Genomic DNA, 16,101 nt, shown 5'->3' on the forward strand with positions numbered 1-16,101 from the left:
AAAAATAAACTGGTATGAGTCATGCACTCCAGGCTATCTTAATTTCAAATTAAAATGCTCTGACTATAAAAGGAGAATGCAACTTTGTGCAGCTTATTCTAGTTCAAAAATCGTGACGTTTCTGCACTAGATTTTTCACAAGTGATGAGTGTTGTCCTAGCCTTGACTTCTAAGCATTATCCACATAACACTTTCACTTGAAAAGGTGTTTTGCTCTGTTCTTATCATAACACCGTTGGGAAGAGATCTATATCGTTCCCTTTAATAATGTATAACTAGGGATGAGAGGCAACAATTTGCCCAAGGCTTTCTCATAACAACCATAATCTGAACCCTATCTCTCCTGATTGAAATTCAGAAAGAAGCATCATTCCTATTTCTAAGGAAGCCACTGTGAAATAGGCTGAATTGGTGTGTAGCCTATTAAAGCATCTGCTACATCCTGACTCAATTGTCTCCAGATTAATTGCAAGCTATCTCTTTCCTAGAACCTGGGCTGTCTGGCATGAAAGCTTGGAGTTTGCCACTAGACACTCACATTTATCACCATCCCGTGGAACCCTAGGGTCTATCAACTTTATTGCAGTACAGTACTTAGATATTTCTAGGGCAATGTTTAGAGAATATAACTTTCAACTGACACCTCAAGTTTTCTTGCTGGGGATGATGGAAGAACAGATTGAGAACACATGTGGGAGAGTCATCTAATACATGATCATGGCCACTAGACTACTGTACTACCAGAAATGGCAAACTGTTCCATTACAAGATGTCTGCTTGATAAAAACTTTCCAATTTAGCAAAGATGGACAAACTGGTGGTTTTGATTAAACATGAGTCAGCCATAGCAGAGCACTTGATGAACCAATCTGGACACAGCATATTATTTGAGAACACAGAAATGCTGGACCACTCTAACAACCACCATGTCAGACTGCACAGAAAAGCCACTGAAATCCACAAGCATGTGGACATTTTCAACCATGAAAATGAACAAAATCTGGCAACCAGTATTTAAAAAAACCGCTCTGGAATCAGGACAGTAAATGAAGAGCAACACTCAAAAATAGGGGAATTCCAGACAGGAAACAATCAGGGCCAGCTAATCACCTCCTGACAAAGGATTCCCTCAGGCAGGAAGCAGGCAGGCTTTGAAGCTGCAAGGTCATTCAATGCTAATCAAGTTTGCCAATTGCAGCATTCACACTTGCCTCCAACAGACAAGAGTTCTTTCTACCACCCTGGACATTATTCCACAAATATATAAACCACACTTGCCTAATTTCAACAGACCTCCCAATCTCTGAGAATGCCTGCCATAGATGTGGGTGAAGCATCAGGTGAGAATGCTTCTGGAACATGGCCATACAGGCCGGAAAACTCACAGCAACTCATAAATCATTGTCTTTTTAAAAAAGATTGGGACTTAGTGATTGCTTACTTGAAACAATATTGGAAAAGGCTGGCAGTAATTAGGACTTGAAGAATGCTAGGATGTTCTGTTATTAAGATAATTATTCAATGGAAGTAGTTGTATTTGATAATTATTACCCCCAGTTGGGAAGTTGAAAGTCACTTGTCTATCCCCGTATCAGTTATGTTAGATTTTTCTGCTTTCACTGTTGTCTAAAAATGTTGTAGTCTTAAGGGGTTTTCACTCTATGTTTCATTGGATATATATAAAATATTTATGTTAATGATATAAAAAATAATTTTCCAGTACTTCATCCACTAAAGCCCCTCAGGCAGAAAATGCAAAATCCCTCTCAAAATGATAAGTCTCAAGTTTTCATAAAATGAAGCCATGACAGTTAAAGCATGGCCAAAAACTTCACAGTATAGAGAAACACCTGGTCGCAATGTAAACATGTCCAATGGAAAGAGAGTTCTCCAAACAGAAGATTATCCTGACTCTGGGGGCCCTTCCACACAGCCATATAACCCAGAATATCAAGGCAGAAAATCCCAAATATCTGCTTTGAACTGGGTTATCTGAGTCCACACTGTCATTTATTCCAATTCAAAGCAGATATAGTGCGATTTTCTGCCTCGATATTCTGGGTTATATGGTTGTGTGGAAGGGCCCTGAGTTTTTTCTTATGGCCAACATGTCTGCTCTTTGTGATTTCCTATTTTCTCTCTTTATGCATAGAAAACAAGAATTGCAAATGCATGCTTTCCAAACTCCATTTACATAGTAAATTGCTGCTGCTGCCAAGGGTTCTTTATTGAATCTTCATTTTGTCTTAAAAAAAAAAAAGAACTGCTGATGTGAATGTCAATAACATATTACTATAGCTGGACTGATGAAATGGAACTGAGTTTGACATTCAAGTGAGTGAACGATTTGCCAGATACAGGACCCAATGAAAATATAAGAGTCCCAAGATGCAATCTGAAAGAGGAGCCACACAAAGGATTCAGAGATAAGTCCTGTCCAGGGGTTCTGCAGACAAAGTTGAACATGAACAAATACTTCAATTTCATCTGTTGCAAAGTGATAAACATTTCCTATCATGTATGCAACTCTATGACAGCATTGAACTGCAGCTCTCCACAGCTTTAGCTGAGGAATGTTCTGCTACTCAATACCATCTGGATGGCAACCTCTTGTATAGATGAAGATCAAGGCAGATACAGGTGCAAGTAGCAGAAAGGGATCTGCAAGACATAGTGAAAGCAGAAAGCATTTTAAAGAGGTGTAATCCTAAAGGCTTTCATGCTATCCTGTTTCCCGGAAAATAAGACAGGGTCTTATGTTAACTGATGCTCCAGAAGATGTGTTGGGCTTATTTTAAGGGCCCTTCCACACAGTCCAATATCCCAAAATATCAAGGCAGAAAATCCCACATTACCTGAGTGTGGACTCAGATAATTCAGTTCAAAGCAGATATTGTGGGATTTTCTGCCTTGATATTCTAGGATATAGGACTGTGGAAAGGCCCTTAGTGGGTGTCTTATTTTTCCAAATTAACATTTTTATTAACTGTGACCAGGGCTTATTTTTTAAGTAGGCTTATATTTCAAGCATCCTCAAAATCCTAAGAAATCATGCTATGGTTTATTTTCAGGATAGGTATTATTTTCAGGGGAAAGGGATAGTACAGGTTCAGTTGACCCCTCATGATTGTCATTCATGCTTCTACTTGAACCTTTTTAAGGGTCTTCAGAGCATTGATTTATACTGCTGGTGAGTTTCATTCTTGTTTCTCTTATTTTTCAATCTAATTTGTGAGTTTAGAACTGTAGTCTAAATCCTGTTATTACTTGCCGCTAAAATAGAATCACTGAATGAATGAGAACTCAATATTTATTTATTTATTTAGCTCCGGGACTGTGGTGCAGCTGGCTGAGTGTCCGCTGCATTAAGATCACTTCTGACCAAAAGGTCATGAGTTCGAAGCCAGCCCAGGTCGGAGTGAGCTTCCGACCAACTGTGCAGCTTGTTGTTGACCTTTGCAACCCAAAAGACAGTTGCATCTGTCAAGTAGGAAAATTAGGTACTACTGTCATATGTTCTGCAGTTGATCATTGGTGATTGAAGGGTTAATGTATTAGTTCTAGGGGGTTTGGTAATCTGTAAGTGGGAGTTAATAGGTGAAAGCAATTAGAGATGGAGGTGTGCAGGAGATGGGTTGCAGCTGGGTGTTACTGGATTCAAGGAGCTAACCTTGAGACTGATTTTTGGGAGAAAAGTATCTGTTGCATTTTGATGGTGGATGTTGCTGGTTTTTCCCCCAGGTCTGTTGGATTTTCAGTATCCTGAAAAAGGAGTCAAAATAGGAAGACAGGAATACAAGGCCAGAGCTTATGCGGATGACATAAGTGGAATAATTGAGGAACCATGTGAAAATATTAAAAAATGGCTCATTACTATAGAGGAATTCGGAAGACTGGCAGGCTTCAAATTAAATAAACATAAAACCACCATTTTAACTAAGAATATGGCCAAAGAAAAACAAGAAGAACTGAAAAGAATTACGGGCCTCCAAATTGTTAATAAAATTAAATATTTAGGCATCTGGATAACTCCTAAAAATGGTCAGCTCCTGTCCAATAACTACGAAAAATTATGGAAAGACATCAAAAAAGACTTGGAGAGATGGAAACATTTCAACCTCTCACTCATGGGAAGAATTGCATTAATCAAGATGTCAGTCCTCCCCAAGCTATTGTATTTGTTCCAAAATCTACCTATAATTAGGAATATTAAGACATTTAAAAACTGGACAAAAGACCTACTAAAATTTATTTGGAAGGGGAAAAAGTCAAGAATTAATTACCAAGTATTAATAGATAAAAAAAATAGAGGAGGCCTGGGTCTTCCTGATCTCAGGCTATACCATGATGCGTGTGCGTTGATATGGACAAAAGACTGGGCCGCACTGAAAAAAGAAAATCTGTTAACTTTGGAAGGCCACGACCTTCGGGTGGGGTGGCACGCATACATTTGGTATGAAAGAGAGCAAAAGGAAAGGAATTTTGGTAATCACTTTGTCCGTTCTTCTCTCATCAGAACCTGGGACAGATATAAAAAATACTTATATTCAAGCACACCGCTTTGGATTTCCTCTACGGAGGCTAAACAGAGAAGGCTGCTGGGCTGGACAACCTGGCCGACATATAAGGACCTTCTGAGGAAGGGCTCAATGGAATTGAAGCCACACGAAGAATTAAAACAAACCTTTCCTAAAATCTCCTGGTTGAATTACTTACAAATAAAAGAACAATATAATCTCGATAAAAGGCAAGGTTTTCAAATAAAAGAAGTGTTCTGGGATAAGTTTATGGAAACGGAAACGAAATGCATAACAAAATTATACGATAAGCTACTTGAATGGTCAACGGAGACAGAAGCAATAAAAAATTGTATGATTAAATGGGCCGAGAACTTTAAAAAACCCATAGCATTATGCGACTGGGAAATAATGTGGAACAAAAAGCTTAAATACTCCTACGCAATGGACCTAAAAGAGAACTGGTGGAAAATGTTCCATAGGTGGTACATGACCCCTGTCAAATTGCACCACATGTACAATGGAACATCGAAAGCCTGCTGGAAATGCGCAGAACAGGATGGTAGTTTTTTTCATTTATGGTGGACATGCCCAGTCACCCAGAAGTATTGGAAATACATTCACAAAGAAATGCAGCTAATTTTTAATAAAAAATTTCCGAGAAAAGCAGAATACTACCTTCTCGGAATTACAGACATGGAAATAACTCTCGACCCCAACGAAGATATTTTATTTATGTACCTCACAACAGCTGCCAGGATGGTTTTTGCAAAACTTTGGAAGCAGAAAGAAGTACCAGACAAATTTGAGTGGATAAAGAAGATAAACAAAATTAAAGACATGGACAAACTAACTTTTTTACTCAAAAAAAAATACTGGTAACCCAATTAGACAGACAAACTGGTCAATAATAGACAAGTATATTGGAAGTGGGTACAAAATTATTTAATGGAACTGAGGTAACAACAAACTGGAAAGAAGAAAATATAATATTAGACACTAAATAGAACGTATACGGACAGAATCAGAAGGAAGTCCTTTTTGTGTTTTTTTGTTTGTTTTTTGTTTTTTCTCATATTTTTGGATTTTTCTGGTATTTTTGGGTATTTTCTTTTTTCTCTTGCACATATTTTTCTAATCGTTCATTTGTATTTAGTCTCCTTTCACTATCAATTTCCTACTTTACTATCTTCTTGACAATATTCCCCCTCTTTCGCTGTATCCAATAAAACTTAATAAAATTTATTCAAAGAGTATCCTGACCTGTCTCCTGTAATACTGGAACCCTGGAACCTCGAACCTTTGGACTGGCTTTTGACTATGGTATAGACTCTTGATCCCTGGACTCTGTTATTGAACTCTCGGCGTTTGACCACTGGACTGGACCTTTTTGACTATGAAGTTATTTTTGCTATCAGTCTTAGTTTATTCTGTAGCTGAGTGCTATCTTTGTGTTTTCTATTTTGGCCTATTAAAACAGCCAGCAAGTAAATGCTGTTTTAATTAAACTGTTTGATAAAACTACGAGTTTGGTTAATCTCTACCTAAATAAGGTAGAGCCCTGGCAATGTGACAACTACCTATGTGTGGGGACGCCAATTTAACTAATTTACGAGGCCATAAAAAAGACTCCAGCAAAGCATTCCAGCAAAGCATGCGGGGACTGCAGAAGTACTTCATCAGTGTCGCAGATGGATAATGAAAGCGGCAGCTCCCCTGGTGGCCAGAAAAGTTAAATACCCTCTGACTGTCTGTCTATATCTGTTGTGTGTCTTTGGCATTGAATGTTTGCCATATATGTGTACATTGTAATCCACCCTGAGTCCCCTGCGGGGTGAGAAGGGTGGAATATAACTACTGTAATTATTATTATTAATAATAATAATAATAATTGTATCCCATCCTATTCACCCCAAGGTAGCGTACAACAGGGTAGCGTACAACCGGCAACCATTTGATGCCTGTTGTAAACCAACCAATTGTAAGATAATTGATTCAACAGCCGTACTCAAGTTTAAACTAAAAGCCCTTCCACACAGCCATATAACCCAAAATATCAAGGCACAAAATCCCACAATATCTACTTTGAATTGGGTTATCTGAGTCCACACTGCCATATATCCCAGTTCAAAGCAGATTATTCAGCTGTGTGGAAGGGGCCTTCGAATTGCAGGTAACCTATGTTATTACATAGATTGCTGGATGTCCTGGGCTCCTATGAATAAGGGCAGAATCCCAATCTAATAGATAAATATTACCTGGAAGTCCCACAGAATTAAATGATATATACATCTATATGAGATACATCCCAAATGGCATAGGAGAATGATGTTAGCATCATTTCTTGAGAGCTTCACCTCTTTTGTACCAACTTTCTGGCTTCAGTTGGCAGCTTTTTTCACTAATGATTCTGTTCAAAATGTCTCTCATAACCTTTCTCTTTTTCCATTCCCAGCACCCACACAAGCACACTTCATATGGAGCAGCATATTCCGCATTTCAACAAAACATTGAGTCAGACTCTAGAAGTAATCAGTGACAGATGACATACATAGTTAGTTAGTGGTGGTTACTTCCAGGGAAACAGGAAAATTCAAAATAAGTATTTAAAATATTTATATCCCACCTAAAGTCAAGAAAGATCATTACTGTAATGATTAAGAGGTGTAGTGAGTAACCATATCTAATGATCTGCAAAATCACTTTCAACAGACATTTTAGATAGACCAGGTTTTTTTCAAAACAAACAGGTTTTTCATCTAAAAAATAGTAGACAGCAAAAGGAAAGGAATCAACCCACAACACACAGAATTATAAGTTGGTCATTTGCAACCCTTTTACTTTTCCAAATTCTGCACTGGATGTAGAGATATTAATTTATGCCTGTTGGCTTGATCCAATAACCCTGTGATTCAGCCTGCCATGACATATTCTGAAGGCTGCTTCCACGGCTGCGAGTTGGATCACAATGCTTTTGATTTGGAGCAAGATGAAGAAACAAAGATGACAGTGGGAAGAATGATTCAAGCAGTAGGGGAGTCATTCTTTTTCAAAGAATCATAGAGTTGGAAGAGACACTGAGGGCCATCCAGTCCCTACCAAGAAGCAGGAAAATTGCATTCAAAGCATCCCCAACAGATGGTCATCCAGCCTCTGCTTAAGAGTCTCCAAACAAGGAACCTCCACCATACTCTGGGGCAGAGAGTTCCACTGCTGAACAGCTCTCACAGTTAGGAAGTTCTTCCTAATGTTCAGGTTCTGTTTTTGTCTTGATCCTTCATTTGTTGAAAGCTTGCACAAATTGTATATCCTTTTGGTTTCACTTAATTAGATACCAACCTCATGTAGATTTTGGAATGTACCTAATGGCCATTAGAGTTAAACCTGCTTTTTCAAAAAAGAAACCATTACCTTAATCACTTCACTGTTAAGACCAATGATAGCAGAAAGCATCATGCTTTCTCTTGTATCATAAATATCGAATGTTGTTGAACAAAATTCAGCAATAACAACAAAAAGATCTCTACAATCAAGACATCTATCCAGTTAAATACAAAAGTCTTCAAGGAGCAACCACTGTTTATGGTTTCAGTTTTTTATTATGCAATATGCAACTTAAATCCCTCACTTATAATGGCAGTAAAGCTATAAGAAAGAGAAAAATTAGAAACTACTTTTTTTTTTCGTGTCAGGAGTGACTTGAGAAATTGCAAGTTGCTTCTGGTATGAGAGAATTGACTGTCTGCAAGGACGTTGCCCAAGGGACGCCCAGATGATTTGATGTTTTTATCATCCTTGTGGGAGGCTTCTATCATGTCCCCGCATGAGGAGCTGGAGCTGATAGAGGGAGCTCATATGCCTCTCCCCGGATTTGAAGCTGTGACCTGTCGGTTTTCAGTCCTGCCGGCACAAGGGTTTAACCCACTGCACCACTGGGGGCACCATTAGAAACTACTGAGCATATAACTATTGGTGGGATGGTTTCATCCAGCAGGATGCAAGTGGGGAGAAGGGACACACATGCTGATTTGAACAATTACAGTATCATTGTGTTTCACTAGTTGTAAAGGAGCCCCCGGTGGCGCAGTGGGTTAAACCCCTGTGCCAGCAGGACTGAAGACCGACAGGTCACAGGTTCAAATCCGGGGAGAGGCGGATGAGCTCCCTCTATCAGCTTCAGCTCCTCATGCAGGGACATGAGAGAAGCCTCCCATAAGGATGATAAAACATCAAAAATCATCCGGGCGTCCCCTGGGCAACGTCCTTGCAGACGGCCAATTCTCTCACAACAGGATGCTCCTGACACGACCAAAAACTAGTTGTAAAAAAAAACCCCTGTCTGCTCCATGGTGTTTTGTAGAGATGACCTATGCAGAAAAGAGTGAGAAATCAAGTTGCTACTTCTTACCTAGAAACCCAGTTCTCTAAGCCCAGGTATGTTGACAAGGGTTGTGATTACTGAAAGGAAGAGGGAGAACTGTTTCTGCAGTTCTCACAGGGGAATTTTATCATTTGGTTTCTCCTTTCCAAACCTTTCCCAACTGTTTTTCAGGTGTGCCAACCAAACATTAACATGAGCAACATATGGCAGGTGACAGATGTGAATGTTTTGTATGTCATTTTTCGACCATTCCAGTTTCATTCCTTCCAAATTTGAGTTATGATTCTGTATCACAACCGTCAACTCTGACTGTTGTAATACAGAATCACAACCGCATATTGAATTATACTTTAACAGTTTAATTTTCATATTACCTCATGGAGATCCCCCAAAATCCCATTGCTTCAAAAAGGTCCCAATGCAAATCAGTCACTACCCAGATGGCTGCATTATACTGGGAAAAATTGGAACGGATTGTTAAAGGCACCCTCTCTCCAGCATAGCTCCTCCAGCACTGGATTTCCTCACTGCTGAGAAATCTTCAAATCTCTCTCTCTCTAAGAGTGCAAGCAACAAGAAGAGCAAAGCGAAGGAACGGCAGCCTATTAGTGATCAGTGTCCATGCTTGCATGGAGGTAAACCAATGAATAGATACAGAAGCAATGCATGGTAGATGGTTGCTCCTATATCATTGGACAGGGAATCCAGCCCCAGTTGTAATCTAACCTTTAAAGGATCTATCCAAAGTATTTAAACCTATTCTTCAAACAGATGTAGCACTTCAGGAGCCCCAGGTGGCGCAATGGGTTAAACCCTTGTGCCAGTTGAACTAATGACAGAAAGGTTAGAGGTTCGAATCCGGGAAGCCCCGGCTTCCCATGCAGGGACATGAGAGAAGCTTCCCACGGGAGGGTAAAACATCTGGCCATCCCCTGGACAACGTCCTTGCAGACTGCCAATTCTCTCACAACAGAAGCAACTTGCAGTTTCTCAAGTCACTCCTCACATGAAAAAAAAGATAGCTCCTTTAAAGTTTAGACTAAAAGCCAGAAGAGTTTCACTGTCCCACTGACTGGAAGTTGCCAGTGCCTGATTATATCTACTGAGACCAATTTGGAAATGTTACTTCTTTGGATAACAATGCCCAAAAGAACCCATTCGCCAATGGCAAAAATATTTTTCAAAACTCTGCTTCTGATTGCATCTTGTCCAAGAGCCCTATCCCCCATGTGTAGACTTTATAACAGAAAGATAGAAGTTTAAACCAAATGGTTAGCCTTAATGAGAACATAGCTAGTGAATCAATATAAATTTGGTAAAGCAAAATGTATGTAAATCACATTGATTCAGTGCCTCTAGTTTAATTGGGTCTCACAGTTCACCTCTGTAGTCAACCAGCAGTTCCTTCAGTTTTTCTGTAAATTACAAAGCTTAAAACAAAACAAAAGTAAATTCTATATACTGCTCATCTTCAAGCCCAACTCATCATAGGCAGTAGATTTATTATCTTCTTCCTCAATACTTTATTGAACAGTATTCAGTGTTTTGAAACCTTCTCTCTAAGTGGTAACACTAGATTGAGAACAGGGACTTTTTATTATCTGCAAATAAACTTGTAGTCACTGTTCTATTGTCATTTCCTGTCAAAACCAATCTCTCCATTATAAATCAAATTAACTATAAAGCAAGCTATCTTCTACATAAATACATTTAGGGAAACTACTTTCCAGAGGTTTCCTTAATCTGATGCCTGGACAAAAGGTCCAAAACTCTTGACTTTTGTCAACATTAATGTTAATCTCTGTGTTAATGTTAAAGCTGTAACACTATCCCATTTCCTCCCACTGTAAACTCATTCCAATATTTTCCATAGCCAACTGCAATATTTCTCAAACTCTTCTTCTTCAGATGCTTTAAACTTCAGCTCCCACAATTCCTGACAGCTGGTAAACTGGCTGGGATTTCTGGGAGCTGATGTCCAAAACACCTGAAGGAGAAGAATGTGAGAAACACTGGCCAACAGTAATAGCAGAAAATAATAATAATAATAATAATAATAATAATAATAATAATTTTTAAAACTGCATTTATATCCCACCCTATCTCCCTGAAGGGATTCAGGTTGGTTATCATCATATCTACCAGCACTGATATCTACATGTATCAGAACTGAAGAAATGTTCATAAGCTTCATATCTAAGGACTGTAGGGCTAAATTATCAAATGCTGATATATCCAGATAAGTATTCTATTTGATCATCCCATAGCACAGCACTCATATTTCCCCCTTAATATGCAATATCTGCCTCCCATAGACAAGGAAATTTTAATTTGCCCTCAATTGGTTGAATTAGGGAAACTATGGTTTGTGCAAAGCCAAGATTTGCTCTCAAAACAGAATTCTACAACAAGTTTAAGCTAATTAATAACTAGCTTTAGTTTTCTGCTTAGTCAGAGATGGAGTGGAAAAGCAAAAATGGAATGTATAAACACAAAAGCACACAACTGATTGCCATGTTTGATGTGTTAAGAAGATCATATCTGAATGGATCAAACCTGAGGTGGAATTTTTCCTCTTTCACTTCTCAGATGAAAAGTGGGAGGAGTGATCTTGAGAAACTACTCATTTGTGAATGTATGTTCTTCTGCAAACATGTTCTGTGTTATTGTAGATTCAATGAGTGCAGAATTAATGCAGTGTGACACCACTTTAATTGCCATGGCTCAGAGCTATGGGATCCTGGGAGATGTAGTTTGGTGAGGCACTAGCTCTTGGCAGAGAAGTCTCAAGACTTTGTAAAACTACAGCAGCATTTTCCCATAATATTGAGCCATGGCAAAAGTGGTGTCACACTGCATTATTTCTACAGTACAGATGTACCCAATGACATTCTTGTCTTCCTAGATTCATTGAATGGCCAATCCAAACCAATCAGGGATCATGCAGTTGATGTAGTGATGTCATTACACCACACAGATAATCAAATCATGTTTGATGATGTCACTAAGGATAAGAAAGGCAACTAGGGCCAGACAACATGGGCAGCCAGGGATGGGGGTAAAGTAAGTAAAAAGACATGCATTTTCACAACAATTGCTAAAAAGCTTATATTATTCCCAAGGCCTGAGAATAACTCCAGGACAGATCTACACAAGATTTTATGAGTCATAAGAGAATGATATGCTCCTTATTTTGGTAAGAGGTAGCATAGCTAGCCTGATAAAACACTAGTATACCTGAACTCACAGGAATTCTAGTTTGGTGCCAAGAAACAGAATGTACTCCTTGCATTAAAATTCTCCAAAATTCAATTCTAGAAAGATTAAATGTGGTTTTGTAGCAACTGGAAAAGTAACACTGAAACCCTTCTAAAAACTAATCAAGATTAAGCATGTGTCTGTCACCCCTACTGTTAATCAAAAAATAAGCTGGATAAGTGCTCTAGGAAACATATCAATTATAGTTACCAGCAGCAAGCCAAATATTGCTTTAATATATATTTCTAATTAAAAATGATTGACTTGAAAATAAACCAGATTCCTAAGTGAGCCATAGCTTCAGACCACAAAAGTAGCTGAGGAAGCAATATACATCCACATTTTAATTTTCAGTTCCAGGAAATGTGCTTTCTCAACACAGCTCTCCTTCTGAATTATAAATATAGATGAGCTTTCAAAAACCTTTGGCCTTCTGGGTTCACCTCCGAGACCTATCTGAACATTAGCTATGCAAACTGAGCATCAGCTGTACATGGAAGCCTATATGAATATAAGTAATGTTGTTCACAATATTATTCTCCACTTTAAAACCTGTCCTAATCGGTTACCATGGAAATGTCCAGCAAACAAGACAGAAGCCGATAAGTTGATATACAAAACTGTTGCCAGAGCATACACATTTGTGCCTACTTTCAGATATAATCTCCTTACACGTTACGCATGATGCACAAACGACAGCCCCTTCCTTTGGCAATTCAGCGCCATTTGCAATGCAAGTGCTTAAGCTGATTATAGTGCTTCCAATTTCTTTTTTTCCACCCCGAGCAGCACACAGAAATAGTCTGCTATTGACACAGTGGTGGTTTAAAGGTTACATAAAATGCAGACCCGGCTGCCTTCCATTTCAGAAACTTTGTTTCAGTAGCACAACCTAGGATAACAATGGGACTCTGGAAGATTACAGGTAAAAGAATAAAGAACATTATAGTAATCTGCTTATATGCACAACTCGACCTCCCCTCAAAAGGGCAACCTTTTTCAATATTTTCAAAATCACTCCTTTCTGTCCAGCCATTTGTTTGTACAATTCTCCCTAAAAGGTAGGAGAATCGTAGTTCTCTCTCCAAGAACAAGACAAGCCCTTGCTAAAACAAAACAAAACAAAACGTTCTCAGGCTATGGCTCTAAAATAAGAAAGGGGTCAAGGTTCTGCCAAATGACTTTGTCCTATCACTGAATGCAACCAGCTGTTTTTAGTCCTTTTTCATAAAACAGATGGCTCACAGTGTGCTTTCATTGAAGTTATGTTCAGCCCTGTTTAACGTGCTACTATGTGAATGAACTTTGCAAAGGTAATCTAAGATGCCGGTAAATACAAAACCCATGTTAGTCATTGTTCCATCTACTGTCCTATGTCACATATGTACCATATGTTGTGCTATGCTGCTAACACATATGCTTTACTGGACATGGACATATATAAAACAGACTTGCTCTCTCTTTTCAAATACCTTTTCAAAATATTTAGAATAGTTCCTCACTTTTAAAAAATGCCATCCTTTTTGATATCTCAAACACACAGCCTTTCTTGCATTTTAGACAAGTCATTGCAATTGTGCATTAACATCTAAAAATAAATGCGTGCTCCTGTTTTAGACTGAACCAGCTACAGGCAATACTGGAAATACTAAATTAAACTATGGTTGGAAAAAGCAACATAAACCACAAGGCCGTACCTGGTGACTTAGAGACTGGAATGGCTCACCGACTCCAAGATGCATGACCTTTTTATTCCCAGAGAGCATCCCCTGCCTTGTAACAAAGCATCACACTTGGCTATCTATCCCTCAGGCATCTTCTGGGCCAGCAAATATAACATCAGGTCTCTCCATTGGTAAGAGATGAGCGTGCTTCTTTCAAAATACCAGCTCTTCAATATATTTCTCTCACTCCCTTTATGCCGTTACTCTCCTCTACTAGTGAAACGGACTGGCAGAGCTACATCAGTGATGCTGCTAAGGCTATCCGAAAACACTAAGCTTTCTGCTTAAGGCAATCCCACATCATCCAAACAGAGCAAGCCACATCCTTCAGCTCCTCGCTGGCGATATTATAAACCCTTGGGTTGCCATTATGGATGATAATGATGTCGTTGCTTAATCTCTGGACAATTAAAGGTGAAAACAGCCATTATGCAACACAGCAAGAAACAGAAACACAGAGAGAAAAAGCAAAGACAGACAGAGAGAGAGAGAGAGAGAGAGAGGGATGCATAGGCGCATGCATAAATGCACACACACACACACACACACTGCCAGGCAAAATGACATATCCAGGTTATCCAATTTTGCTCGCACGACCACTTCTGAACAGACAACGCTGCTATTCTGAACAGAATGCTCCACAATACAAGGCAAAAGAAGATTATCAGAAAGAGATAATAAAGAATTGCAAAGCAGATATATATTTAAGGTTCTCTGGAACAGCTACTGCAACAATCAAGCAAGGTAGATCTACTAAATATGTATGTTTGTGTGTGTATGTATACATACATACTTATACATTACATGTACAAAAAAGAGAGATTTATCGGCACACTGTGCACATTTTCAAAAAGCTGTATCCTCATTGCATTTTTTTTTTTGCACTGTTCCCTGGTAGTAACCCAGAAATCAACGGAGCTTGTAAACATGCCAGTATTATGACAGGACAAAGCAAACAAAACAATCACATATCGGAATTTCAGTTCATGCCACATATTTTACTTCATCGCAGCATTTTATTGCTCTCTTTTGAAGAGCTGTGAATAATTTATTAACAAGACGCAAGTGCCACCCAATTACATCTCACAATATTGTAGTATAAATCACACAATGCTATTTTAAGTTGTAATCACAATGAACTGAGTGCTCTCAGATTTATATTTGGGTCAAAGAGATTAAAGGTACAGATCCTCAAAGCAACGACTTCAGAATTTTCCCACAGTTTTCAACAGTTTCATCCACAGAAAATGATCTAAAATTTAAAATTCCAAAGGCACGTGCATCAGACAGACAATTCAACTATTCTTGGCAATTCCCAGGGAGGAAGCTATATATATATTTAATGGAAGAAAGACGTTTTTATAATATTCACACTCTGATTTTTAAAAAGAAAGACCAGAGTATTGGCTCTGAATGTGATATTGACTCCACAGATCCCAATATGTTTTAGAGTGCTTCTACATAGATACTGTAATGAAATTCAAAGCCAGCTTGAGGGCAGGTTGTCCACAAAATATACACACCCAATGTGTGCTGCAGAGCACATCAAGATAGAAGCTGTGCACTAAAAACTCATCAGAAAGTACAGGAAAAGCCACATAAAGTGCTTCAGCTAATCAGAGTATCCCATGCAGGGCTGGAAACCAAAATGATCCTGAATGAACATGGATATGTACATCAGTGCATCCAGTAAACCGGTTAAGAAAGTAGCCTTGCATTTTCTGCCAACTGTCTAGTTGTGGATACTCACTTCCTAGATTCAGTTCCAATCCTTAATCAGTGAATACGATGGTCACTGTCTCAGCCCCAACCTGTTTCCTGGGGTGTTTGTGTGGGTGCTGTACAGAAAAACAGGTTTGTTTCAATTCACTTCCATCACAGTGTCTGTGTAGAGTTGCCATTTGACTTAAGGCAGAAAGCAACAACACAATCCTGTACATTTCTATTGAGTTCAAAGAGGCATGCTCCAAGGAAAGTGCATGTATGATCGCATCCTTTCTCACATCCCTACCAATACTCTACAACCACTACCACATCACACTGAACCATAAGTCTGATTATAATATTTTAAAATGTTGATGCAAGCTAAGATATTACGTAATTAAATATAAGTATTTAGCCATTTTTTAAAAATTGACATGAAAACTAGGTAATTTGAAATGAAGGGAAAAACATAAAATCTCAAATCTTGGGAAGGTGCACATGTACTAGATAAAACTAC

At 38.7% G+C, this 16,101-nt stretch overlaps 1 protein-coding gene across 6 annotated transcripts in view; it reads right to left on the bottom strand.

Annotated features, from left to right (window-relative positions):
• Positions 1–16,101, bottom strand: part of SLC4A10 (solute carrier family 4 member 10) — a 199,634-nt gene that overhangs the window by 132,921 nt on the left and 50,612 nt on the right. The window contains exon 1 of one of the 6 annotated variants that reach the window (XM_060777861.2): positions 13,854–14,354. The exons of the other annotated variants lie outside the window; for them this stretch is intronic. Within the exon in view, the coding sequence (XP_060633844.2) occupies positions 13,854–13,922 (69 nt within the window). The 5' untranslated portion in view covers positions 13,923–14,354. Of the gene's footprint in view, positions 1–13,853; positions 14,355–16,101 lie in introns of those variants that run through there. 6 annotated transcript variants of the gene reach the window in all.

The sequence above is a fragment of the Anolis sagrei genome, chromosome 1 (assembly GCF_037176765.1).
Source record: "Anolis sagrei isolate rAnoSag1 chromosome 1, rAnoSag1.mat, whole genome shotgun sequence".
NCBI lineage: Eukaryota > Metazoa > Chordata > Lepidosauria > Squamata > Dactyloidae > Anolis > Anolis sagrei.